This window comes from Alternaria postmessia, assembly GCF_024291825.1.
Source record: "Alternaria postmessia strain BMP 2775 chromosome Unknown scaffold_4, whole genome shotgun sequence".
In the NCBI taxonomy this organism is placed as follows: Eukaryota; Fungi; Ascomycota; class Dothideomycetes; order Pleosporales; family Pleosporaceae; genus Alternaria; species Alternaria postmessia.
The window spans coordinates 406,844-433,649 of record NW_026260077.1 but is presented as its reverse complement, the minus strand read 5'-3'; the positions used below and the strand labels follow the sequence as shown (position 1 = coordinate 433,649).

General features: G+C 52.0%; 9 protein-coding genes across 9 annotated transcripts; 4 read left to right on the top strand and 5 right to left on the bottom strand.

Moving 5' to 3' along the window:
* Positions 1–73: 73 nt before the first annotated feature.
* On the bottom strand, positions 74–3,073 carry J4E82_001174 (uncharacterized protein; the record flags this gene model as incomplete). Its single annotated transcript, XM_051727490.1, has 1 exon — positions 74–3,073. The coding sequence occupies one exon, from the start codon at positions 3,071–3,073 to the stop codon at positions 74–76; it is 3,000 nt and encodes a 999-aa protein (XP_051592803.1).
* Positions 3,074–4,747: 1,674 nt separating this feature from the next.
* Positions 4,748–5,338, bottom strand: J4E82_001173 (uncharacterized protein; the record flags this gene model as incomplete). The annotated part of the gene is made up of 1 exon (XM_051727489.1): positions 4,748–5,338. One exon carries the CDS (start codon positions 5,336–5,338, stop codon positions 4,748–4,750), a length of 591 nt encoding a protein of 196 aa, XP_051592802.1.
* A 454-nt stretch (positions 5,339–5,792) lies between these two features.
* Positions 5,793–7,544, bottom strand: J4E82_001172 (uncharacterized protein; the record flags this gene model as incomplete). Its single annotated transcript, XM_051727488.1, has 1 exon — positions 5,793–7,544. One exon carries the CDS (start codon positions 7,542–7,544, stop codon positions 5,793–5,795), a length of 1,752 nt encoding a protein of 583 aa, XP_051592801.1.
* A 583-nt stretch (positions 7,545–8,127) lies between these two features.
* Positions 8,128–9,881, top strand: J4E82_001171 (uncharacterized protein; the record flags this gene model as incomplete). Its single annotated transcript, XM_051727487.1, has 2 exons — positions 8,128–8,321; positions 8,372–9,881. 2 exons carry the CDS (start codon positions 8,128–8,130, stop codon positions 9,879–9,881), a joined length of 1,704 nt encoding a protein of 567 aa, XP_051592800.1.
* Positions 9,882–10,749: 868 nt separating this feature from the next.
* On the top strand, positions 10,750–13,420 carry J4E82_001170 (uncharacterized protein; the record flags this gene model as incomplete). Its single annotated transcript, XM_051727486.1, has 5 exons — positions 10,750–11,040; positions 11,099–11,518; positions 11,564–12,346; positions 12,394–12,557; positions 12,619–13,420. The coding sequence occupies 5 exons, from the start codon at positions 10,750–10,752 to the stop codon at positions 13,418–13,420; spliced, it is 2,460 nt and encodes an 819-aa protein (XP_051592799.1).
* A 340-nt stretch (positions 13,421–13,760) lies between these two features.
* Positions 13,761–16,123, bottom strand: J4E82_001169 (uncharacterized protein; the record flags this gene model as incomplete). Its single annotated transcript, XM_051727485.1, has 3 exons — positions 13,761–15,404; positions 15,453–15,862; positions 15,913–16,123. The coding sequence occupies 3 exons, from the start codon at positions 16,121–16,123 to the stop codon at positions 13,761–13,763; spliced, it is 2,265 nt and encodes a 754-aa protein (XP_051592798.1).
* A 2,156-nt stretch (positions 16,124–18,279) lies between these two features.
* J4E82_001168 (uncharacterized protein) lies at positions 18,280–20,959 on the bottom strand (the record flags this gene model as incomplete). Its single annotated transcript, XM_051727484.1, has 4 exons — positions 18,280–18,698; positions 19,171–20,713; positions 20,761–20,815; positions 20,871–20,959. 4 exons carry the CDS (start codon positions 20,957–20,959, stop codon positions 18,280–18,282), a joined length of 2,106 nt encoding a protein of 701 aa, XP_051592797.1.
* Positions 20,960–21,420: 461 nt separating this feature from the next.
* Positions 21,421–24,096, top strand: MCM2 (MCM DNA helicase complex subunit; the record flags this gene model as incomplete). Its single annotated transcript, XM_051727483.1, has 3 exons — positions 21,421–21,523; positions 21,571–23,804; positions 23,851–24,096. The coding sequence occupies 3 exons, from the start codon at positions 21,421–21,423 to the stop codon at positions 24,094–24,096; spliced, it is 2,583 nt and encodes an 860-aa protein (XP_051592796.1).
* Positions 24,097–24,635: 539 nt separating this feature from the next.
* Positions 24,636–25,279, top strand: RPL30 (60S ribosomal protein L30; the record flags this gene model as incomplete). The annotated part of the gene is made up of 4 exons (XM_051727482.1): positions 24,636–24,816; positions 24,868–24,917; positions 25,124–25,187; positions 25,242–25,279. 4 exons carry the CDS (start codon positions 24,636–24,638, stop codon positions 25,277–25,279), a joined length of 333 nt encoding a protein of 110 aa, XP_051592795.1.
* Between the last annotated feature and the right edge of the window lie 1,527 nt (positions 25,280–26,806).

The window sequence follows — 26,806 nt, the reverse complement described above, 5'->3', positions numbered from 1 at the left end:
GCTTGAGATGCGTGGTGTTACTCCACACCCAAATCGACCTTATATACCCTGTAAGAGTAACGCTTACGAGAGTCTAAGCTTCAATGATACTAAGCAAAGAGTCAAAAACATCGTCTTCTTCGCTTTCTTCGGCTAGCTGACGTTGCGCTTGTGCATACGCATGTCCTTCGGCATCACTATCCTCGGCTAACTGGCGTTGTGCAAACGCATGCAGTTCCGCGTCACTATCCTCTCCGTCGTCGCTCGAGAAGCATTTAATGCTTTCGTCTGCAGAACTTGCACTCATTTCAAAATCAGGCGCCGAGGCGCTATCATTGTCGCCGTCAGTGACACCGGGCCAGCTTTGCTCGCCCTCATCGTTGTCATCATCGGGTTCAGTATCGCCGCCGTTGTTGTAAGCATTGAAGCCAGGGCCGCCCACAAGAGGTCCCGAATGCGGCGTTGCGTATGCGAAAGGCGTTGACTTTCCTGCAACGGCAGCAGAGCGCTGACTTGGTCTGCTCATGACATCTGAGTTGGATCGCGGTAGGGCAGGCTGCGATGAGTAGAATGGTGAGGGTGGTTCTCGCGAGTGACGAGGAGTCGCATTCCATACTGGAACCTGCGCTGTCTCAGGCCGTGGGGAGGAGGAATTCGCAACACGGCGTCGCTTCAATCTCGTCATTGAAAGGCTAGGTGCATGTGAAATTGGCTGTGGGGCAGAAAATTGTTCTGCGGTAGAAGCATGGAGGCGGCGCTTTGACAAGCGGGATGGGTGGGTGTCGATGACTGAAGCAGAGACTGTGCGATTGCGATAGTATTGTGGGCGTTGTGGGTGGTTCTCGCTCAACGGAGAGATGGGCTGGGGTTGCTTATTTTTCAAAATCGAGTTGGGGGTAATCGATCTCCGCCAATTTCGTCCAGCAGGACGCATCGATAACTGAACTGACTGGTTGCTTCCAAAAGAGGAATGTACACTGGCAGGCGGCGCATCATATGTCTCAACAAACTGCCAGCATGCTTCTTTTGCATCAGCCTCTGGAACATGAGGCTGGCCATGTTCGTCGATGCCTTCCATCTGTGAGTCTTTGTCAGGTTGACAACGAGGTAACTGTCGCAGTTCCGGCCATGACTGTTCCATGACGACAAATTCGTTGCGGTCGACTTGCTGTGTATAAGCTTCGCGAACCGTCACGTATAACCTTTTCTTTCCGCCAGAGACTCTCATCATGACGCCCGCAGAAAGGAATTGAGCATTCCAGAGCGCGCTACTGGACATCTCAGCAGGCGTAAGAAATCGTAGCCGCGACTCTTTGATTACTTTTCGTAAAGGTATGTACGGCGCCCGAAGACCAGGGTACGCAGCAATCATAGGATTTTCGTCGCTGTCATCGTACTGCAGATAATCGAACACGTCGGAAAAGGCGTGTGACAAAGCCTCTTGGATGTCTTTGGCACTAGAACCTCTGAATGTGACATCCCGCACGAAACCCCTGCTTTGGAGTCGCTTGTAGACTAGATTGTTACTTCCACAGGCTTTTGGGAATAACCAGTCGTCCGTAGACCCTGAAGCCCAATTACTGATGTCTTGGCTACTCCATCCGTTCTCAGTCTGACCTGGCACGGAGTTTTTATTTGAGTTTCGGGTTACAGAATGGGGGCTAGAATCTGTATCGCGTCCGAGAAATGGTATAGTAATAGCCTTGGACGTCCGGGCTTGAGTCCACTCTTCGGAATTCTGTGTTGTCTTGGTTACATCATGCATTGGCTCTTCAGGCGAGAACCAGATGCCTTTCAGGTCAGGGCCCCATGGTAACAGGACGACTTCCACCTCCCAAGGTTGCAGCGATGTGGGTGGCGCTGCAGCTTCCAACACATTCAATCTGTCCTTGATGTTGTCAAGTTCCATCTCAGTATCCTTGCGATCCATGGCTGCGAGAACAAGGGCTGAAGAAGTGGTCGAGTCTACGGAGCCGAACGACGTCGTAACATTATCTACGCGCCTTCTGCCAAAAGAGCTGTTGCTAGATTGGTCATCCATGGCCTGATGCGTCCGTTCATGTTCGTCCAAACGATGCTCCACATCAATGAGCCTACCCTCATACATCTCCAAGGTCTGATTCAGATCTTCGGGCTGGACATAATTGAAGGATCCATTCTCCAGCAAATCCAGGCGGCTGCCAAGTTCCTGCATAGTGCTAGCTACGTTAGGTATGGAGTTTAACAGGTTGTGAAGAGGAGCAAGGTAGGAGACGAGCTTCTGGAGGCCTTGTGCAGGAGCCGATTGGAGGAGGGTTTGCAGCTGTTCCTGTGGCGTTGCAGGAGTGTTCTTTGGCAAGAGCTGAGTGGGAACCGTGGCATATGTCTGTCCTTCTGATGAGCCAGCGGATTGCTGTTGGATTTCCGAAGTTATCCGCTTCATTGCTTCAATCATATCTTTCCCATCCTGTACGGCCCGATCCGCAGCACTCAGATCTGGTGTGTTCCCAACACTTGGAGTAGCCACCTCGGTAGCGCTCTGTATGTAGTCGTCGGGATTGTAGGTATTCGGTATGGTGTCGCCGGGCTCGTCAGGCTGGAAGTTGCGGTTGAACTCGAAGACTTGCTCAAGAATGCCGCGCGATGGACTGATAATGTTTGCTTCATTTTGGACCGTGTGAGCCCTGTCTGGGGAGTTACTCGGCTCGTTGTAGGGCTTTCGCGGGGTATGAACGATGTTGATATCGTCGGGTATTGTCGGTGTGGGCGACTGCTGACGATTAATCCGATCCATGCTCTGCAGGTTCATCATAGAAAGACCAAGACCCGCCACCGTTTGGCGCGACTGATTTGCGCCATTCCTAGCTTCGTTGTTAGCCACTGGGCGCCGTTCATGAGATAGCAAGCAGACTGAAGGAATTCCAGGAAGGCCGCTCGTGCTGGTTTGTGAAGGAGTGTCCTGACTTTGTAGCAAGCGACTGAATGAGTTGGTGTGAGTAGACTGTTGCAAGAGTCGCTGACTGGGACTAGGCAGCTGGTGCATGCGCTCATTGTATTTGGCCTGGCCCCCTTCGGACAGAAGGTTGTCTTCCAATTGTCGCAAACCAGCATTCATGTCGCACGGCGCACGTGGCAGCGATTGGGCCCGCTCTTCACCTCTCACATGAAGCGATTGAAACGGCGCATTTGTCAAAGGCGCAGGTTTTTCTGGCGCACGCGATGCCCTCAAATGGAAGCAGGCATGGTGACCGCAAACACACCACGTTGAGCGCTCACTGCTAGGCCTGTGCTCAGCGCTCTCATCGTGCAGCTCAGCACTGAGCTTGTCCCAGAATTGATCACATCCGCACTGTCCTACATTCGCGTCGCGATAGTTGCATGGCCCGTCTGGAAGCGATCGTCTCGAAGGTGTTGGTGGTGGTAAGGGTATATAATTGCTTTGTCGCGTGATGTTTGGATTTGGGTCCACGAAACCCGCCATTGGTGTTGATAGCTGAGCATCCCGCAGAGGACGCGAAAAGTCTAAGAGTGAGACATGTCGCTGTTCCTGTCGAGGCTTCCCTCCCGTTAGCACGATTTCAGGAAAAGATGTTGGTGGGGCCGAGCGCGTACCGAAGATTCTGCGAGCACTTTGCGAAAACCGGCTCGTCACCGCGGGGGGATGCAAAGGGTCTTTATACACAGGCAGGGCGGAGATTGAAGGACGCGCGACTGACGCGACAGAACTGGTGGGCATGCAGAGGGGAAAGAGGCCGTGGATACTTTTGGGCCGTGACTCTTTAGCACGCATGCATGCAACCAGCAACGGCTTAGTGACGGGCACCTGTAACACTTCCCCGGAGTCTGGGTACGCGCGGGATGGGCTATCGATACAAAATCCACGACATGATAGGTTGAGGCGCCGCATTCCTCCGGCTACCCTGTCTAGCTGACGGCCGGCCGAACACCCTGGCCGTTGGCTACCCATCCATCGAATCCAGCGAGGCTATAAACGCCATGCGCGGCTTGCGAAGAGTAAAAAGTAAATCCTCCATAGCAACCCTGATACATATGCGAAAAAGCGATTTCCTCACAGCCTCTCCAGCCTTGCATGCTGATTCCTCATTTGTCAAGGCAGCAAGACCATATACTTGGCGCCTTCTAGTCCACATGGGATGCCGCTCATTGGCCAATACTCGAAGAGGACCGTCGCGCATCTGCATTGCATCTGCACGTCCAGCAGGCCCGACCATGATAGCTGCGTATGGCGACAAGTTTGGACCCAGACATCAGCCTCGGTTTCCGACAAATCTGTCCAAGGCAGAAACTATATGTGACTAGTTGTCGTCAGCGCTGCGTTTACCATGCATCTGACAGGGTCTCGAACGGGAAGGCGGGCGCTAGTCGAGGAAATGATACATCATTCTGCGATACAAGAATCTGCCGGAGCTCGTCCCATCTTATGATGAGTAGGGCGCATCTCGCGTCTTGTGACCCAGATCTTCTCTGTGTTGCATACATGATGCGCACCCACACACCATTACATTGCAGGCCGCGAAGCACTTACGTATTACACCAAAGATTTTTGTCGCGTGCACATTTTGGTATTGTTATGGATACCGGAACAAATATTCTGCAACCATGTACCGCTCTACTAACTGGCGTTCTGAGGTTATAACTTTCACATTGAGCATTACCCAAGTATACATGAATTGCTCACTATTGCACGTTAAGATGTCTCCAGCTTGTGTAATAAACCAAACAACACCGTCTGTCATTCAATCTTCCTCTTCAAAGTCCAACGAGCCGATCATTCCATCATCCCGTTGTCAGCCTGGAAACCCCTCGAAACGATACCTCCCGTCGTGATCAGCGAATCGTCCGCCACCAAGAAACAGTACACCGTGTATGGCGGAATCCTCATCACGACCCCCTTCTTCATCTTTAGTTCCGTGGGCTGGAAGTCTTTCATATCCATCTTTTCAGGCTCATGATGAAGCTGCCAGCGTTCCCCCTCGGACAACGGCCTTCCATTTAACTGGACAGTTGGCTCGCCCTCCTCCGCGAGAAAGTAACACTCGTTAGTGGTGAAGCGAGCGGCTGACACAAATTGGGACTGGAAGAGAATCCGATGGGCAAGCCAGAACGGATCTTGGTCCATGTAGTATTGGAGAGCAGGTAAGTTATTATGTGAATAGTTAATGTTCATGACAGTGGTTGGGATGACAGGGGCCGGGAGAAAAGGACAGCATATGAGGGGTTGATTATTGGATCGGAACTGAGCCCTGACTTGTCCTTTGGTCCATTGATAGGTCTGCGGTGCGGTAGATACTTCGACGTCGACTGCCTCGTTTGGGTTGTTCCAGGAGGTCAGAAGCTCAGCGATGAGTATAGTTGCCATAGTAGGCGTTAGGCGCGTCGGAAGCAGTTGGATAAGACGTATTTGTGAGGTAAATGAGATGTCTTACGTGTAGAGAGTAACTGGGTGGTAGGGAAGTAGAAGGCAGGATGTTTTATTGGAGATACAAGCAGTTGTGTGAAAATTTTGTGGCTTGAGAACTCCAGGTGAAGCTGCGGGTGAAGGTAAGTGGTTCGCCAGTATAAAACGATGTCCCAATCCAGTTGGATCAGAGGATAAAGGAGCAGACGAATGATGTCTATTTTCTCATTGAATGCGATGTTTATTTTATAAACACGAGAAGATGCGCTTGCTTGATACTATCACCTGAGATGAGCTCTGGAGACAATCAATAGTACTTTGGCACTCACAATGGCGCCGCCTTTCAATTTTGCAAATGGACATACATACAATATTCTTAAAAGTATTGAAGCTAACCAATCCACATGATCTTACTCTAAGCAAGTCTCAAGCCGTTTTCCTCAGGCTTGAACCATTCCCGCAGAAGATCATCCAATATTTCGTTGGCACCCTTCTTCGCCTCTTGGCTGCTCTTGCCTTGACACTCAATGTAAAGCTTGATCTTCGGTTCGGTTCCGCTTCCTCTGACTGTGAATACCGCCCCGTCATCTAGCTCACATGTTATCATCTGGCTAGTGACATCTACCGGCAGATCTGGCTTGTGGTCCTTGCTCTTTGAGTCATAGCCTAGGGTCAGATCTCGCCAACGCACAATCCTGCGGGACCCGATGGTGGTGGGGTGCGGGCTGCCCAGTGCGCGGATGGCTGTGAACACGGACGTCGTCACGGATGGGGATGGCGATACGAGATAGGTGTTCGCGTCCTCAAAGTAGCCAAGGTACTCGTAGAGTTGCTGCAGCTTGGCGTATGGAGTAAGACCTTGCGTGGCCCAATGCGACGCGGCAGTGAGGAATACTGCTGCTGCGCTGATGGAGTCCTTGTCATGTACGGTTTGTGGAATCATGTATCCCAAGGCTTCTTCGAACGCGTAGACGACATCGTAGCCTTCGCTATCGAGTTGTCGCGCGACGTTTCCAAGCCACTTGAATCCGGTTAGAGTCTCGGTAAACTTAAAGCCTTCCTTCTTCGCCAAAGCCGCGAGCATCCTGGAACTGACGGTGGAAGCCAGCATCGCAAGTTTCTCTCGTGGTTTTGTCTCCGGGTAACGTTCGAAGAGATACGATCCGAGCAGCGCTCCAAGTTGGTTTCCGCTAAAGATATGCCATCTGTCTCCTACCTTCTCTGCTGCCGCGAGTCGGTCTGCATCAGGATCGCTAGCGAGGATGAGGCGTGTAGATGACTTGTCGGCCGTTTCGATTGCCAGGTCAAGCGCACCCTTCTCTTCAGGGTTTGGAAACTTCACGGTGGGGAAGTCAGGGTCTGGTTTTGCTTGAGCTTCCACCACAGTCATTTGCGAGGCCACACCAAGTGTCTCTGCACATCGCTGCATGGCGGGAAGGCCAACACCATGCATAGGGGTATACACAAATCTGAGCTCTGGGTCCATCTTGACTTGGACATGCTCGGGCTGCGCAGCGCAAAGGATGGCTCTATGGTAGTTGTCTTGTACCAGTCCTAGACTTCCTTCCACAAGGAGCGAAGAATCTACCAGCGTCGTATCCCAAGTGACAGGCTTCAGGTTTTCCATGATGGAATCAGCAATTCCACTATCGTGTGGAGGGATGATCTGGCAGCCATTTGACCAGTAGACCTTGTATCCATTGTCTTTGGCCGGGTTGTGACTGGCTGTAATCATAATTCCAGCAGCGGCTTCGAGTTCGCGAACGCCAAAGGGAACCATGGGCGTATGGCTGGGTTCCTCATACCACCACACCTTGATGCCTTTTGCAACAAAAGCGGCTGCGGTGAGCTTGGCAAACTTTTCTGAATTGTGCCGCGCGTCTCTGCCAATTACCACACCCCTTCTCTTTACATTCTCTTCAGTTTTGAGCAGGTAAGCTGCAAGTCCTTGGGAAGCTTGTATCACCGTCAGAGAGTTCATGCAAGCGAACCCGCCCTGCATAGGCCCTCTGAGTCCAGCTGTCCCGAAAGCGATGCGATGTCGAAGTCGCTTCTCGAGCTCGTCGGTATCGCCATCAACTAGCAGCTTGTAGATTTCATCTGTAGTCGTTTTGTCTTGGTCGAGCTCCAGCCATTGCCTCGCCAATTCTTTGATGTCTTGAGTCATTGTCGAGCTTTTGATATTCGGAATGAAGGTTGTGTTGAGCAAGTTGTTCGAAAAGGACTATGGAACGAACAGAAAGATTAGAAGTCGAGGGACGTTAGTCAGCACAGAATGGTCATGTAGTGGCAGGCGCGGCAGAGTGAAGGAGTGTCGGAGTTTGCCGACAGAAAGCGGGCGACAGCAGGCTCAAGTGGGCACCTGCCAGATTTATGCTTTCCAAGACATTGAGATTTCTCTGGCCTCACGTGTGGAACTTGGTGAGCTCCTGCTTAGGCATCCGGAGCCTTCACGCCATGAGATGTTCTTGCGATGGCATGTGATGCCGCTTCTGGGTGCGGCTCTGGGGGTGTGGCGAGGGCAACGTGGGGGCGTTGGCGTGCAGGGCCCAGGCAAGCTTCGGAAGTTTATCAGCTCATCCTCTCCTGTTCCACTGGCTGGCTCCGGCGCAACTCACCGCGAAACTAGTTGCTTCTGAGACACCGCAGAGTTATGGTCTGGCCGCGTCTGTCTTGAAATTCCTTTGTCAATTGAAGCCGCAGCTGGACACCCGTCTGTATACCCTTCGCGTACCACACCGCATCGCATCATGGCCGCCCGGGCAGACAGGAAGTCCAAGGTCTTTAGTCGGCGAGAGATCGAAGCTCAGATTGCCAATGGCCGCTCAATTGTCATCGTAGACAACAAGGTCTTGAAGGTAGATGCATGGCTACCCTACCACCCTGGCGGTGATAAAGCCATTCGGCACATGGTGGGACGCGATGCAACAGACGAGGTCACTCGGTATGCTTGCTTTAACCACCCAACAAGGCTGTCTGCTGACCTATACTCAGATTCCACTCTGCCCAAACGCTCGAGCTCATGAACCGCTACCAAATCGGCCGCATCGAAGGACGATGGACCAACTTCCTACCGCCGATGCAAGGAGGAAAGTTCAGGACACAGGAAGAGCTGGACAAGCTTTCTGAGGAAGAATACATGGAATCATGTTCGGTTTCAGAGCAGGAGACTGCAAGCTCAGCTTCTTCTGCCAACAGCAGCCCTCTTTTTGAACCGGTGGACCGATCTTCCGCTTCAATTCGCAAGCGCAACGGAGCCGACATTGGTAGAGCCTCCTCAAGCTCTAGTGTCTCATCGGTCGAACTAGAAGATGTCGTCGCTCCGAAGATGTCAGTACTTGATAGACGGACTCAGGAAGAGCTCAATTTCGACAAGGCCAAATACCCGTCTCTAGATCCAGCCACCCAAGATCACATCACACAAAAGTACCGCGAGCTACAAGAGCGTATAAAGCAGGAAGGCCTCTACGATTGCAACTATACCGCCTACGGTATCGAATGCCTACGTTATGGGTCCTTCTTAGCCGGATTCCTGTTTTTGTTATCATCTGGCTGGTATATTACTAGTGCCATCGCGCTTGCATGCCTTTGGCACCAGCTTACATTCACGGTCCATGATGCCGGACACATGGGCATCACCCACGATTTTACGACCGATTCCACCATCGCAATGTTCATTGCCTCGTACGTAGGCGGGTTGAGCGCTTGCTGGTGGAAATACAACCATAACGTGCACCATCTTGTTACGAACCACCCCGAACACGATCCCGATATTCAATACATTCCCTTCTTCTCTATCACGCATCGATTTATGGAGAGTCTCACCACGACCTTTTACGAGTGGGTCATGGAATACGATGCCTTCGCAAAGTTCATGATCCGAATTCAACACTACACCTACTACCCGATCATGCTGTTCGCACGCTTCAATCTGTATAGATTGTCTTGGATGTATCTGCTCCTTGGAAAGGGCCCCAAGAAAGGGCCTGCATGGTGGCACCGATACTTTGAGTTGATAGGCATGGCATTTTTTTGGACCTGGTTCGGCTACGGAGTGGTATACAAGTCCATACCTGACAACTGGAGTCGGTTCTGGTTTGTTATGATTGCCCACGCACTTACGTCTCCACTCCATGTGCAAATCACGTTGTCCCATTTCGCTATGAGTACAGCGGATCTAGGTATCCACGAGTCATTTGCTCAGAAGATGCTTCGCACAACGATGGATGTTGACTGCCCTCAGTGGTTGGATTTCTTCCACGGTGGCCTTCAGTTCCAGGCCATCCACCATCTGTATCCACGGATCCCCCGTCATAACCTAAGACAAACCCAGAAGTTGGTTCAGGAGTTCTGTAACGAGGTCGACATTCCGTATGCGCTATATGGTTTCCTCGATGGCAATAAGCTGGTCGTTGGGCGACTTGCTGATGTAGCAAGACAGGCTGCCATCTTTGCTGAATGCCAGAGGACGATTGCTGCGGAAGGAGATTATGGAATGCATTGAAGGATATACTATAGATATTTTAGAGCAATGAGATACGTTATCTGTTCACTTGATCTAGGGTTTATTGTAGCAATGATTGGGGTTTGAAGCATTCCCTGAGGCCACGAGTCTGCCCAGGCTGTACAAAGATGCTTTAGTCGCAAACTTGCGATAGATGCCTGCGTAGATCATTGTCCGCTCGGATAAAGGTTCCGACACCGAAACCAGGGTTGGATGGGAAGTGGAGGCTTGCTTGTCCGCCGCGTTCCGCTGTTGAGAGCATGCTAAAGGTATACTCAGAACTGGCGCATCAACCTTGCCACGCCAACTTGAGCACAATTCTTATTTTACAAGCGGAAAGAGAAGCATCCGGTATCCAGGTACTCTTCGTCGCCGGCTCAGTCAGCTCAGACATATATCACGCCATGTATGGCAGATGGCGAGGATTGACAGGAACGCGTCGCCACTAGCGTGACTGTTGGTTGACCCCACCTCGGTCCATCAGGCCATGACGCAACCAACAAACAGACCCAAAAGGAATTTGTAGCTATGATGGTATCGCGCTGCAGTAGCATGATTACGTGCAGAGCACCAATGACAGAGCTCAATGGATCAGGAGAGCGTCTCCGGCTCTGCCGCTGACCAGCTTCCAAGCTTGCAACCGCGACTACTGCCGCGCGACTGCTTAAAGGTCCTCTACCTCTACTCTCCAACATTATCTGAAACCCTTACTCCTCAATCTCTACACGTATTTTCTGCTTGCAATTGCTCTTTGGAGCCTCTATATCCCACGCAATTCAGCCACCTCTCCCAGACCTAGCGGCACTCGAGACCTTACCTGAACGGAAGAAAGGTCGGACCTTTCAGACAACCTGTGATCATGGACGCCATGGTAGCGAAAGCTCCAGTAGACCCAGAGACAGTAGTTGAAGATGTCGAGCACCTCAGCATTTCCCCATACGGGCCCGCAAGATCATCAGTCACCGAACATCCGCTCAGCGAGGATGAGGTGCGGAAGATGACCGATTATTTCCATGCTTCTCTGTACATGTGCTTGGGCATGATCTATCTTCGGAGGAACCCTCTTCTCCGCGACCCACTCACTCTGGACCATCTCAAGCGACGCCTTTTGGGACATTGGGGATCGGATGCTGGACAGAGCTTCACATGGATTCACATGGTATGAACAATTATATGCGGTTCTCGAATCGTAACAAGCTAACTTTGTAACTTTGTAGAACCGTCTTATCAAGAAGTACGATTTGGACGCTATCTTCATTTCTGGCCCTGGCCATGGCGCGCCCGCTGTTCTCTCAAACAGTTTCCTCGAGGGAGTCTACTCCGAGGTCTACCCTGACAAGAGCGAGGATGAGGAGGGTATGAGGCGCTTTTTCAAATCTTTCTCGTTCCCCGGTGGAATTGGATCTCATGCCACACCCGAAACACCTGGTAGCTTGCATGAGGGTGGTGAGCTAGGTTACTCTATCTCTCACGCTTTCGGAACGGTCTTTGATCACCCAGATCTCATCGCTCTGACTATGGTTGGAGACGGTGAGTCTGAGACTGGTCCCCTTGCTACGAGCTGGCATTCAACCAAATTCCTGAACCCGATCACGGATGGTGCGGTCTTGCCCGTACTACATCTGAATGGCTACAAGGTATGGCACTTAACATTGTGGAAGGATTTGGCTAATACTGCATAGATCAACAACCCCACGGTTCTCGCTCGCGTGAGCCGCAAGGAGCTCGAAGCGCTCTTCGTTGGTTACGGATGGACACCCTATTTCGTCGAGGGCAGCGATATCCCATCGATGCACCAAGCTATGGCCGCTACGATGGAACGATGTGTCACAAAGATCCGCGAATATCAGAAAGAGGCTAGAGACTCGGGCAAAGCTTTCAGGCCGCGTTGGCCCATGATCGTGCTCCGTACACCCAAGGGCTGGACAGCACCCAGGAAGCTCGATGGAGACCACTTCTTGGAAGGTTTCTGGCGTGCGCATCAAGTCCCTCTTACGAATGTTCTCAAGGATAAGTCTCAGCTCAAAATATTGGAAGAGTGGATGCGCTCATACGAGCCTGAGAAGCATTTCGACAAGAACGGCAAGCTTGTTCCTGAACTTAGAGAGTTGGCCCCCACTGGCAACAGGAGGATGAGCGCCAACCCTGTCACAAACGGTGGTCTTATCCGCCACAAGCTTCACGTACCCGACTTCCGTGACTACTCTATCGAGGTGACCAAGGGTGGTGTTGCCAAGGTCGGTAGTATGGCCAACTGCGCGGCCTTCTTGCGCGACATCATCAAAGAGAACCAGAAAGACTTTCGTCTATTTGGTCCTGACGAGACTGAATCCAACAAGCTCGGCAAGGTTTACGAGGCAGGCAAAAAGGTCTGGATGGGCGAGTACTTTGAGGAGGACGAGGATGGTGGTAACTTAGCTTACGAAGGGCGCGTTATGGAGATGCTGTCTGAGCACACTGTAGAGGTAAGATACACAAACCTCTTTAATACCGTAATACTAACTTTGCTCAGGGCTGGTTGGAGGGTTACATCCTCTCTGGACGACACGGTCTGCTTAACAGCTACGAGCCTTTCATCCACATTATTGACTCCATGGTCAACCAGCACTGTAAATGGATTGAGAAGTGCCTCGAAGTCGAGTGGAGACAGAAGATTGCTTCACTCAACATTCTGCTGTAAGTGTCTCTGTACGAAAAGCATATGGGACATAGACTGACTTCGTACACCTACATTTAGTACTGCGACTGTTTGGCGACAAGATCACAACGGATTCACTCACCAGGACCCTGGATTCCTCGACGTAGTGGCGAACAAGAGTCCTGAAGTTGTCCGTATCTACCTCCCGCCAGACGCCAACTGCCTACTTTCAACGATGAATCACTGCCTTCGTAGCGAAAACTACGTCAACGTCATCGTTGCCGACAAGCAAGAGCACCTCCAATATCTCACAATGGAGCAAGCCATCGCCCATTGCACAAAGGGCGTTGGTATCTGGGAATGGGCGAGTAATGACAAGGATCAAGAGCCTGACATTGTCATGGCATCGTGTGGTGATGTTTCCACACACGAATCCCTTGCCGCGACAGCATTGCTACGCACACATCTGCCTGATCTCAAGATCCGCTTCGTAAACGTTGTCGATCTCTTCAAGCTCATCGACGAGGAGCAGCACCCTCACGGTCTCAAGGCACACGAGTACAAGGCCATCTTCACCGATGACGTACCATGTATCTTCAACTTCCACTCCTACCCCTGGCTGATCCACCGCTTGACATATGGACGCAAGGGCCAGCAGAACCTGATCGTCCGCGGATACAGGGAGAAGGGCAACATTGACACTCCTCTCGAGCTGGCTATCAGGAATGGTACTGACCGCTACAGCTTGGCGATTGACGCACTCGACAACATCCCCAGCTTGGGTAACAAGGGTGCGGCAACGAGGGAGAAGTTACTTGATGAGCAGATCAAGGCCAAGAACTATGCGTACCACGAGGGCATGGACCCTAAGGAGACTGAGGACTGGGTTTGGCCGTTTTAGTCGCTTCCCTAATGGGGGATTGAGTTTGGTTGAACGAGTGCGGTTACTTTCTTCTGGGCTGAGATTGAGGCTACGATCCTGTATGATAATGATATCTTGAACGATTTGCTATTATCCCTTCACCTCTATGACAACCTGAGTGAATAGTACATCTTCGACGGAAAGCACCGGTGATGAAGAGTCGGAATTCCAAGGACCAAACTATGCAAGGCAGTCTTTGCTACCAAATCCAAAACGCCATTTCTATGCAATGCAAACATGCGCTCACGACAGGCGCGCTGCCAAAAACGCCGTGAACACCATGCTTGGTAAGAACGAACAGCAAAAAGCGAGCCTAAGCTCAGAAATCGTAACTAGTATTAAGGCTCAACCCCATCCTCATGTTATCCACCGTCTTGCCTCCAACACCTTTAAGCATAGCCAGCGATTCCAGATCCATAATTTCCGCATCATCCATTTCGACCAGGCAGTTTACGATGTTATCCGCTTTCTTTGCACCCACACCCTTTAGCGCTTTGATCTGGTTGACGTCTCGTGAGTTGATAATCTTAAGAAGGTGCGAAGTGCGAGGTGTTTGTTGAGCGGCGGAATGGACAGGTAGATCGATGGTAGCAGTAGCAGCGGCGTCGTCACGGAATATGGGCAGTTTCTTGGTAGTCTTCTTTGGCTTGCGGGTGACTTTGGGTTTGCTGGTGTGTTGGAAGCTAGTGTCGGAGGCGTAGGATTCTTCGTGGTCAGAGGGCGGCGGGGGAGCAAATTCATCGTCATCTTCGGACTCATCTCTGTAGACTATCCTAGGCTTTGGGGTCTTCTTTTCAGCTTTCAGGGGGGCCATGAGAACGTTTGTGACGGGGGCTGCAGTGTGCGACGGGAGTTCAACGGGAGCAGAGACGTGCTTGATGCTTTCCTCCCGTTTGGCGCGTATTCGGTCTTCGAGTGTTTTCATCTTGGACTCTAGCTTTGCGTTGCCAGGGAAAAACGGCTGTGCCAGTTGGTACATTCTCAGTGCACTGGTATCTTCTCCACGCATGTGGTGTTGCTTGGCCATTAGCAGGAACTGCAAGCCCTGCGACTTTCCATCCTCTTCGTGTGCATCGATGCGGTGCTCGAGCTCATCCAAACGCTTCTGCAGCTCTGCAGAAAGCGCTGGCGCAGCTGTGCCAGCATCTTGCAACGCCTTGGCTGCTAGAGCCTCGTCCACCTTCTGTGCGATGAGAGCTTCAATCGAGGCTTTTGTCAGGGCAGGCTCTTTACTCGGTATCCGTGAGGTGTTATCCCCAGTTCGGAATGCCTTTGTCGGTCGGGTCGCAAAGGTGGTGCTAGGTTCAGCTGCTCGCTTGGAACCCTCTGTTCTCCGTACTCCTTGGTTTTGTGCAAGGTTAGTCACACGAGGAGCAGCTTTGTGAGAATCAGAGTACACAGAGAAGGCCTTGATAGGCTTTTCCCCTTTCTTCTGCTTCTCTGGCTCTGGGATGTTCGCATTGGCTTTGGCCGCGAGCGATCTGAGCGGTTGCCGTGCCATGGTTGCTCCACCAAGGCTCGTGGTTGTCGCCAATGGCTTAACTGCCGTCTTGTACATTGGGTCGTTTTCCACCTCTGCGACCTCGATCTTCTTCGTCCGGCTAGCGAAGTTTAGAGAACTGATTGTGTCGAGATGGTATGCGCGGGTTGGGGCAAGGTTCAGAATCATGACAGTCAAGCCCTTATTCTGACCTAGGGACAAGATTCGCGTCATCTTGGACTCGCGGTATGGAATCCGGCTGGCTTTCTTGTTCATGGCTTCGACGCATTGTGCAAGCACGAACAGCGACTTGTTGATGGCCGAACTCTCGACGAGGCGCTCTTTGTTGTTTTCGGTTCGTCTGTTGTCTTCGGATCCTGCAAGATCAATGCAAGATACTCGGCTGACGCGAACACTTTCTTCGGTGGTTTGCGTGATCTTTACACAGAGGACGGCATGCGACCGGGAGGAGTGTGCGTTGAGCTGCAGTATCGTTAGGAGTGTTTATCTCAGACGCGTGTGGACTCTAACCTTGGTAGCAGAGGTGGACCTGTTCATGTTGGCTTGATCGTAAAGCTGCTCAAACTCCTTCAGTGTTGTGCATGGCTTCTCGATAAGACCAACGACGACAGTCTTGCCGTGGTTGTCTCTGATGGGCAGACCAGACGGGGTGCGCTTCTCCGGGGGTTCGAACAGATCGTAGACGCGATCGCAGTAGATCTCGAAGTACTCCAGAGCAACCTCGACTTGTGTGGCACCGGCCGTGTCTTTCTCGATCTTCTTGCATCGCCGGTATATTGAGCTCAACAGCCTTGGGATGACACCGCGGTCTGCCAGCGACTTCCCTCCTCGCATCGTATGTGTCTTGCCGGTGCCGGTACAGCCATGCGCAAAGATGGATAGATCAAAGCCATTGAAGAGATGCTTCACCGTCGGCGCGACTAGCCTGGAGTCAGCTTCCGTCCCGAAACGCGTCCCATCGCGAACTCACTCTCGGCGTCAAAAAGCTGCTGCTGTGTCGCGTCCTGCTCGTACACAGAGCTGAATTGGAAGCTGAAGGACTCGGCCTCGTTCTTGGGACTCGGTATCCGTACGACGGCCGGGGTAGTCTCGCCGTCCAATGTCTCTGCGGTGACAATGGTGTCTTTGTCGAGCTCCTGTTTCAGAAGAGGACGTATCCTCGCGACGACGCGTACGCTCATGGTGAAGACCGAGGATGCAAGGCGGCACGATAAAAGAGAAACAAAAGGCTACGTCTACAGAGAAAAGAATGCTGGACCTACCGTACGTGACGTCGAAGCTCTGGCGATATTCTGCCAATGCAAAGGGCCTGGTCCTAGCGGAATGGCGGTCTGTGTTGTTCTTCCTTGTCGAAACTCGCCTGTTACCTGAGCAACCACCCACCGCCCAGACGAATGAACATCAGGCACGTGCAAACCCGCCAACACATCTCGATCCACTATGAAAATCGTCGATAGCTATACCTGCTACCTGCAGGCATCTAGCTGGCAGTCTATCGTGAATGTTGAGATGCGGTGTTGTGGAGAAATCCTGCAGGGTCCACGTCTCCAACGCATCGCAAAGCCGAGAGCCGGCAGTGTGTTGCGTGAACAAGCGGCAAGCGGCAGCACTCAACGGCTTCGGGTCGCGTAATCGAGCCTCATTCCGAAAGGCTATTTCTGGCATATGGGGATCTGGAGGCTCTGCACCGGAGGCAGAGTCGCTCGGCCAGGCGCTTGGAGGTCGTGGCTCTATCATGCCATATCGCCGTCTCATTGGTCCACGGATGAAACACCATGTCACGGCTCCAGAGCACCACAGCCACTCCTCCACTCACCAGCGCTACTTTCCTCTGAGCCCCCCGTGACACGTCCAAATTACAGGCCACTGCGACAATGCTGGGCCAGTACTACTCTTTGTTCCATTGTATACTCAAACCGTGCTCATGGCGGCTAATGCAGCTTCAAAACCCGCTGCCAGCCCGCTCAGCAGTGAGGCCCTCACCGTAGCCATCTGAACGTCTAGACTGTAGTTTGCTTGAGACGAACGATTCTCGTTCTTTTCCTTGTTCTCTTTCCTTGCCGTCTGTTTCTCCTTGCCGATCGTTTCTCTTAATCGTTCACTATCTCAGTCTTGTCCTTCAGTCCATCGTTTTTCCATCTTGACTGCAAGCGCCGTCTTTCCTTCGTTCATCCACTCCTAATAAAGAGTCGTCTTGACGATGGCTATCTTCTCCACTATTCTGCTGCTGGCAGCTTATTCAACATCAATAATCGCCGGGCCGGTCCCCAAGCATCAACGGAGGCAACTGTAAGAAGCTCACTCAAATATTGCGAGAATAATAGCTGACTTCGTGTAGCTTTACGAGTTATGCTAACACTACCTCTGCCGCATTTTCAACATCAACACAACAAATTGCGGAAGCAGAAACTGCTATTATAGTGGAGCCAATCCAACAAACTATCTTGACTTCGATAGCACCAGCTATCACTTTCGTCCTCCCCGACGGGAAACCACTTGTAACACAAGATCCACAGACAGTCTTCTCTACCTCATATATCACGCCATCAGCTTTGCCAAGTACGGAGGAGAGTTCAAGCGCAGTAGCCACTACTTCAGTGACACAAAGTCTGGAACCTACGCCAACAGAAAGCGTCAGTGTGCCAATCTCGTCCGCCATCGAAACTGGAATTTTGTCGAGTTCAGTAGGGGCGGTCGATAACAAGACAGCTAGCCAGACAAGTCAGCAAATTCCATTGTTCACTTACTCACCCATAGAGGAAGAGACGTCTACTTCGCTTGCTACTCCTCCTGCATCGGCGACAAGCGCGGTCCTAGCTTCCACCACTGGAGGCTTGTCTGGCTTCACCCATCCCGCGGCAGCACCTTCAAGTTTGCCGGTTGCCAATACTACTGCTAGTTCGGTGATTACAAGTACTCCTTCCATGATCGAGTCGGTTGTACAGGCGTCATCCTCCACACCTCTGGTCAATTCAACTTCTCTGGCACTCCCACTTCCCATATCGTCCGGCTCGCCAACAGCTGCTATACCTTCCGAGACTACATCAGATGCCGTAGATGTAACATCGCGTATCGTCGTCACACAATACACCACCATCTATGCGACATCTCAGCCACCCCAAACACCTGCACAGGAGTCAGCTATGCCATCCGAAGCGCAAGAGTCCGTTTCTTTAGCTTCTTCTTCTTCATTATTATCAGAAGTTGCTGGTGCACCTACACCGTCTCCTTCGAATGCTCCAGCTGAAGTATCTCCGTCAGCATCTCTTCAAGTACCGCCTGTGGTGATCGTAACATCATTCACCACAGTCATGCCAACGCCAACACCGCAACCTAGTCAGGCACCTGAGACGCCTGTCTCTTCCGCTATGCCAGAGCCAGTTCTTTCCAGTTCGATGGCCCCATCATCTTCAATCGCAAGTTCCTCTTCGGAGGTAGCGGAGCCAACGCCCACGGCGCCCGCGCTATCGTCTTCGATGTCCGAAATTCCTGCGCCTACACCTACACCACCCGCGATGGCATCCTCCATCACACCGACCACTTCAAGTGCCCCTGAAAGTTCGGCGCAAACAACCACATCTTCTTCATCCGCGGTATCACTTCCAGAGGCTTCCTCGCAGCCCTCTCTCTCATCCTCTACTGCGCCACCTCCAGAGGTAACTGCATCGACATCCGACGCCGTGCCAATACCGCCGGCACCTACAGATATGCCATCTTCTGCGTCACCAGAGCCAGAGCCAGTGCCCTCATCGACAACTTCGGAAGGCCCATTAATCATCACACCGATACCACCAAGTCAGGTATTTACCGTGACTGTTACTGCGACGGCAACGGAAAAAGAGACTGTCAAGGAGACGACCACTGTAACCGTGACGGCTTGAGCGGCCAGCCAAGGGAGTGATGTTTAGCATGTTTTTATGTGTTTTGTAAAAATGATTGATTGCGCTGGTTTGCAAGAAAAAGAATGTAGCTTTAATTTGATACCCAAGATTCGATAATGTCATCTGCTTTGTAAAGCAACTACGCCCAGATTCGCAAAGTTGTGCTCATGATTTCGTCGTTGATTTTCGAATACGAGAGAGCTTGATCTCTTGTTGTGCTACAAGTCGTTATTCAATTTCGTGCTACTGTGGCTTGACATGACTCCCTAGTGAGATATGCGTTCCTACGAACCCTGAAACCAATTTCGGTATCCGTTCGAAGAGACGAATATACGCTCAATACCCACTTTGCTCCTTCCTCCCATCCCCTCCAGCTCCACCATCATCTCCATCATCCCTGCTTGCTTTCGCTTCACCAGCAGCCTCCTGAATACCCTGCGCGTCACCTCTCAGCTTCTCAAAATACGCTTTGACATCTTCTGCGCCAACAGCTTGACCCGACTCAGCGAAAGGTTTCAAGAACGCCGAGACCTTGTCTTTTAGGTGCGCGTATGCCATTGCACCCTGAATAGCACGTACACGGTCCATGTTGTTGAATGCTGCTTCGCCACGATCGAGAATACTGCCTGTGCCAACTGACTGTCCACCTTCTTCGCCCTCTTCAGATACGGGGGGCTCGTAGGTGTCTTCTTCTTCTAGGAGTTGAGGATGAGCTTTGAGTTGAGGATAGCAGGCGTCGCAGTGGCATAGATGGTCGCGGAAGTCAGGCTTGAGGAAGAGAGAGAAGGGTGTTGTGAGAGCAGCTTCGGGCAAAGGAGGGAGGGAAGCGTGCTTTGGCGTTTCCGGCTTCTTTAGTGTTATGGGAAGTGTCTTAGTATCCTCGGGGATGCTGGAGAGTGTGCCACTTGGGTCTTCAGACTTTTGGCGCTTAGCCGGGGCGGGTGCTGTAAGATGCTTTGCTGTCTGTTCCTCTTCGTCTTCGTCGGAAGCTTTGCGTTTCTTGGAATCGCCGTTCATGTGCTCTGAAGTTGAGACGGTGGACTTTTGTGCATAAGAAAGCGCGATAGTCTTGTCGTGAAAGACTGGTGGTAGGAATCCAGTTGAACCAGCGTACTGCTTGATCCAAGGGTTTGCCGCAACACACTTGTAGCAGATGAAGTGATCGAAGTCGTCCTCCTCAGGAAAACCTGGAGGTAGCGGTGGGTCATCGTCCTCTTGAGCACCAGCATCTCCTGCAATGTCGTTTCCGTCAACTCCATCACCACTTGCCACTGTAGCCGCAATATCCGTTGAATTCGGAGGTGCCTTTTCATCTGTGTGTTCATTGTTCTTATTTCCATCTGTCGCAGGTTTGTCGGTCTCCATTGCATCTTTCGTACCAGCCGTGTCGTCAATGTTCGGCTTCTCTATCATCTTGCTATACTCAGCCCGAGTGAAGCCTACCAGGCACTCAGGGTGCCACCAGTCTTCGCCACAGCCGCCCTCTTCGCAAGTTCCAAGCCCAAGGCACTGGAACATTGTGCCCTTCTCTTGATTGGGGTCATAGTCCTCGCCGCAGCCACAGAACTTATTCCTGAAGTTCTGGTTGTACTTGTTCGTCTTTGCTGGCTCCTCACCCGTCACGTCGCCTTTCCGTCCAGTCTCCACGTTGAGGCGGAGCGTGCAAGGCGTCATGTCCGGTATTCTAGTAGTTCCGCAATCGCATATGAAGTCCCGCTTGTTGAACAGCTCAACAAGAGTATGTTCGCCATGGCACGAGATCGAACACGAGTAGCAGACGCCTGCTGGGGTGTACTGCTGAGCGGAGGATGCTGGTGCCGGGTTGCACGTAAGGCATGCATAGAGGCTCTGGCGGAGAGGGCCGAGATCGCGTGTGCAGGTGTCGAATTGCTACATCTTGTAAGTCAACGCGCAATCGAGGCGGCATATGTACTGACATATGGAAGAGCCTCGCGTGCTTCTGCTTCGAGGCTGAGTTGTTCTTTGATAAAGCTGGTGGTATACTGTTAGTTGTCACGTCCAAAGCAGAGCTACGGGAGGCACGTACTCGGCTGCTGTTTGCGAGCTTTCTGATGCTTGCGATATGCTGCTCGTGCGTGGCTTCGAGGACATGGCTGTTGACTGTGACTCGGCCATGTTTGCGATGCAACGAGTGATAAACCTATCCGGAAGAAAGTGTTATTTGGAGTCGAGGAACGACCAACGAATTGTCAAAACACAAGATCCTACGACAAATTAAATCGGTTGTAGTGGTTACAGGTCGTAACCTCTGGTGAGCGGTGATGAAGGCGCTGGATGCGCGTGGCCGCTGATTGGCCACCGCGAAACCACTTTACGCGTGGAAAAGGAAAGCGCGACGCGGGCGTGTTGCTGGCCCTTACAACCCCTTCTCTCCCACCCTCAACCCCGCTCTGCAGCTCCATATCACCTTGATCTGTCTCGGTGGTATATGAAAAGAACCGTGCTTTAAGCGACTATGAGGTAAGTGTCTCAGATTTCCACGATACTCGTAGGCCAAGCAACGACTCGAGCCCCTCTCTACCACCAACAACAACAAGACACTAACAAACATCAGTTCACCACCACTTCGCTCCAATATGTCGTCCGCAAACCGTGGGCTAGGCCCCAGTAGCAGAAACAATAAACGCGCACGAGACGATGAAGATCTACCTTCTTCAGCGGCGCATCCGCCATCCAGCCGTGAGTGCGACGAAATATGCGACACAACAATGGCTAAACAAGCACAGCAATGGCCTCGTCTCCTCCCATGCTCCCCCAAGATGACGATGCAGACATGCTCGACGATGACGACATCATTCGCGATGTAGACGACCTCGACGAAGATGCAGAGGAGGCGGAAGGAATTGATCTGTTCGCAGACGATTTCGAAAACGACTACGCAGCCCGAGAAAACGATGCCTACGAAGGCCAGGGTATCGACGATGAGGGCGATTACGAAGAGCTCAGTCTTGCTCAGAGGCGGGAGCTTGATGCGCGACTCAATGCTCGTGATAGAGAGGCAAGACGCCGCATGCCCGCTGCTTTCCTGCCAGACGAAGACGAGCAGGATGGCCTAGCAGGTCTGATGGGAACGGGGCGCCGCCGCGTTCGGAGAAACCGCTACGACGAAGAAGACGATATGGACATGACTGACGATATCATGAACGAGGAGTTGACACTTGAGGCGCTTACCGATGTAAAAGCCAACACATTGACGGATTGGGTGGCCCAACCTCAAGTCGCCAGGACCATTGCGCGCGAGTTCAAGTCTTTCCTCACAGAATACACCGACGAGCAGGGTCATTCAGTATACGGAGCCCGCATTCGGACCTTGGGTGAGGTCAACGCAGAGTCTCTAGAGGTGTCATTCGACCACCTTGCCGAACAGAAGGCGACACTAGCATATTGGCTAGCCAACACTCCAACGGAGATGTTAAAGATCTTCGATCAGGTGGCTATGGAAGTCGCCCTACTCCACTACCCGGATTACGAGCGCATCCATTCTGAGATTCACGTTCGCATCACGGACGTGCCTGTTCAGTATACTCTGCGCCAGCTCCGCCAATCACATCTTAACAGTCTGGTTCGTGTCAGTGGTGTTGTCACCCGCCGAAGCGGAGTTTTCCCTCAATTGAAGTACGTCAAGTTTGACTGTACCAAATGTGGCGTTACCCTTGGTCCCTTCCACCAAGATTCCAACGTTGAGGTGAAAATCTCCTTCTGCCAAAACTGCCAATCACGTGGTCCATTTACGGTCAATTCCGAGCGTACGGTCTACCGAAACTACCAGAAACTTACCCTGCAAGAGTCTCCAGGGACTGTGCCAGCGGGACGTTTGCCTCGCCACCGCGAGGTCATCCTTCTCTGGGATCTGATAGACTCCGCAAAGCCCGGTGAGGAGATCGAAGTCACCGGTATCTATCGTAACAACTACGATGCAGCCCTGAACAACAAGAACGGTTTCCCCGTCTTTGCGACGATTCTTGAGGCAAACTACGTAGTCAAATCGCATGATCAACTAGCCGGCTTCCGGTTGACCGAAGATGATGAGAAGGAGATTCGACGATTGTCCAAGGATCCTCGTATCGTGGATAAGGTCATCAACTCGATCGCTCCAAGTATTTACGGACATACTGACATCAAGACTGCCGTGGCACTCTCTCTCTTCGGAGGTGTCAGCAAAGAAGCTCCTGGTCGTCACTCGATTCGTGGCGACATCAACGTTCTGCTACTTGGAGATCCTGGTACTGCCAAGTCTCAGATTCTTAAATATGTCGAGAAGACTGCCCATCGTGCTGTCTTCGCAACTGGTCAGGGAGCTTCCGCTGTTGGTCTTACCGCTTCCGTCCGTCGGGATCCTATGACGAGCGAGTGGACTCTCGAGGGTGGTGCGCTTGTACTTGCTGATAAAGGTACTTGCCTCATCGACGAGTTTGACAAGATGAACGACCAGGACCGAACATCTATCCACGAGGCCATGGAGCAACAGACCATCTCCATTTCGAAAGCTGGTATTGTCACAACCCTTCAAGCTCGCTGCTCGATTGTAGCAGCTGCCAACCCCATCGGTGGTCGATATAACTCTACGATTCCCTTCTCACAAAATGTCGAGCTTACCGAGCCTATTCTTTCTCGATTCGACATTCTATGTGTTGTACGCGATACTGTTGATCCAGCGGAGGATGAACGCCTAGCCAAGTTCGTTGTGAACTCCCACGGCCGTGCTCATCCTCTTGTTAACTCGGCATACGGGTACTCTGACAAGTCGAAAGCGACACAGAACGGCGACGACCAAATGGAAGTTGATGGCGACGCTCCGATAAAAGAGGGTGAAATCCCTCAAGACCTCTTGAGGAAGTACATTCTCTACGCGAGGGAGAAGTGCAGGCCCAAGCTATACCAGATTGAACAAGATAAGATTGCACGTCTATTCGCAGACATGCGCCGAGAGTCTATGGCAACTGGAGCCTACCCTATCACCGTAAGTACACAACTCGTTTTAACAAAGCACCTACTCACAACTACAGGTCCGTCATCTCGAAGCCATCCTACGTATTGCAGAGTCCTTCTGCAAGATGCGTCTCTCCGACTACGTTGCGTCGGTGGATATTGACCGCGCCATTGCTGTTGCTGTCGACTCTTTCGTTGGGTCGCAAAAGGTCAGCGCAAAGAAGGCATTGGCAAGGGCTTTCGCAAAGTACACTTTGAACAGACCTGGCGCTGTTGGGGCTCCGACCCGAGGAGGACGACAGGCGCAAAGAGCAGCGGCATAAACGGGGCTTCTTGTTGTCAGAGTTTCCTTATGATGAAGCCTAGTAGATGTGTTGAAAGAAGGAGTTTGGTGGATGCGTCTTAATTGATGGCGTGTCAAAGTGCAATGATACCATGTTGGATAGCGTTGTCTTTATGCTCGAATTTTTCTACATAGTACTGTGAGCTAGGTGTTTGTATGGCCATTCTCAGCTAGAGAACATCTGAATCAAACATATGACTATCCTGCCTTCACTATAGTACAGAATGCTCATATACACTGTTGCGGTGACCTAGGGAGAACACAGTATGGCCACTTATTCCAACCCACTTAACAAGTAATTTTCCAGTCACCACATCAATAGTCAAAGTCGATCCGTAACATCACAAGTCGTGAAGATGCTATGTCCATTGTTCGCCCACTGGAGTTGCGCTAATCGCTAGCGCGCCAAGATTTGCCCACACAATTTTCGCGCGACTGCCCCAATTCCTACGATCAATCAACAACGACCGGAGCTCAACAACCCTTAGGAATACCACATTCGACTTCCTACGAGCAACGATGGCCCCCAAGAAGAACAAGAGAACCGCCGACTCCATCAACTCGCGCCTTGCGCTTGTGATGAAGTCCGGTAAGGTCACCCTCGGCTACAAGTCCACCCTCAAGAGCCTGCGAACTGGCAAGGCCAAGCTCGTCATCATCGCCGGAAACACCCCTCCCCTGAGGAAGTCTGAGCTCGAGTGTAAGGAACACTGTCATCTGTTCTGTACGAGCAATCGCTAATTCCAGACAGACTACGCCATGTTGTCCAAGACCTCCGTCCACCACTTCTCCGGTAACAACGTACGTACACCCCCGTCCACTCTCATTGCCTAACGACAAGATACCTTGTACGCTATGGAGCTCGTTATTCCACGGTTTCAGGATGTATCATAATGTACACAGAACGTGACGACGACGAGCTCTTTGGTGCTGGGTATACTTCGAGGGCTGGCTCTGAGAAGAGGTCTGAACACGGCTTCGGAGAGCTATCAGCTAATACCAGTTAGATTGAGTTGGGCACCGCTTGCGGTAAGCTCTTCCGCTGCTCCGTCATGTCCATCCTCGATGCCGGTATGTATCTCCTCTTCTGGTCACATCAAACACAGCCCGCTGACAAATTGACAGGTGACTCCGACATCTTGAGCCAGAACACCGAGAACTAGAGTGCCATGGCAATGGAAAGGAAACAGTTAGACATGATACCTAGGGCGTAGCGCAAGCTCGACCCATGATGATATCCAATGAATGCCACAAGATTCATGAGCCATAATGACTGTCCAAATCTGCACTTTGTGACGTGACTCTTCCAAGACAGGTTCCCACTCCGCCTTGCTAGTGCTTACGGACCGAGCTCTTGGAGACCATTATGCATCGACTCATCTGTGAAGAAGCCATGGATGCATCAAGATGCAGCGCAAATCTGGCGAAGGGACTGTAGCAGGTCTCAAGTACGACGCGTGCATTTTGCACTCCCGAGTGCACAGCATGTTGAGTATTGGTCACACTCATCCATGGATTGCGATTGCGACTGTGATTACGAAGAACATTTCTGGGTTCCATGTTGCACGTACCTTGTTGAAACATGCGCCGTATCGGCTATAGAGATCGCTGTACGCGGCCCCAGAATTGCACATTCGCAGCTCGCTGCTCGGGCGGGCTGTGGCGTTGCTGTGCTTTGAAATCCGGCTGGGGGTGCTTGCCCACACAGGGTCCGTGCGTACGTCAATATTCCGCTTAGCAATCCATCACGACTTCCCTTTCGCCTTCGCCTCAGACACCTCCCACTAACACCAAGGTCATATATAGGGTAAGGTACGTACGGCCGCCGCATCGCTCACCGCCGGTAGACGTGTTACTGACAGCTGCACCAGTTTGCGCTCGCCCTCTCTTTCGACGACTCCGGACATCCGCTCATTGATTCACAGCAGGAAATACCGTCACAATGGCCCGCCGTCCCGCCCGTTGCTACCGCTACTGCAAGAACAAGCCCGTACGTCAGAATCCGACTGGGAAATGCGCGAGAGGAGGACAATAGACTGACTGGGCTGTAGTACCCCAAGAGCAGGTTCAACCGTGGTGTCCCCGATGCCAAGATCCGCATCTTCGACCTTGGTCGCAAGAAGGCTAACGTAGACGACTTCCCGCTCTGCATTCACTTGGTCTCCAACGAGTACGAGCAGCTGTCCTCCGAGGCGCTCGAGGCCGCCCGTATTTGCGCCAACAAGTACTTCGTCAAGAACGGTGGAAAGGAATCTTTCCATCTCCGTGTCCGCGTCCACCCCTACCACGTCGTCCGTATCAACAAGATGTTGTCTTGCGCTGGTGCCGATAGATTGCAAACCGGTATGCGTGGTGCTTTCGGCAAGCCCAACGGTCTTGTCGCTCGTGTCAACATCGGCCAGATTCTCATGTCCGTCCGGACTAGGGACTCTAACCGCGCTGTCGCTCTCGAGGCTCTCAGGCGTTGCCAGTACAAGGTATGTTTAATTCACGATTGCAGAATGACACGAGGCTAACTAGCTGGCAGTTCCCTGGTCGCCAAAAGATCATCGTCTCCAAGAACTGGGGTTTCACTCCTCTCAAGCGCCAGGAGTACATTGACCTCCGCCAGGAGGGCAAGGTCAAGATTGACGGTGCCTACGTCCAGTTCCTCCGCAACAAGGGTAACCTTGCCGACAACATCCGTCGCT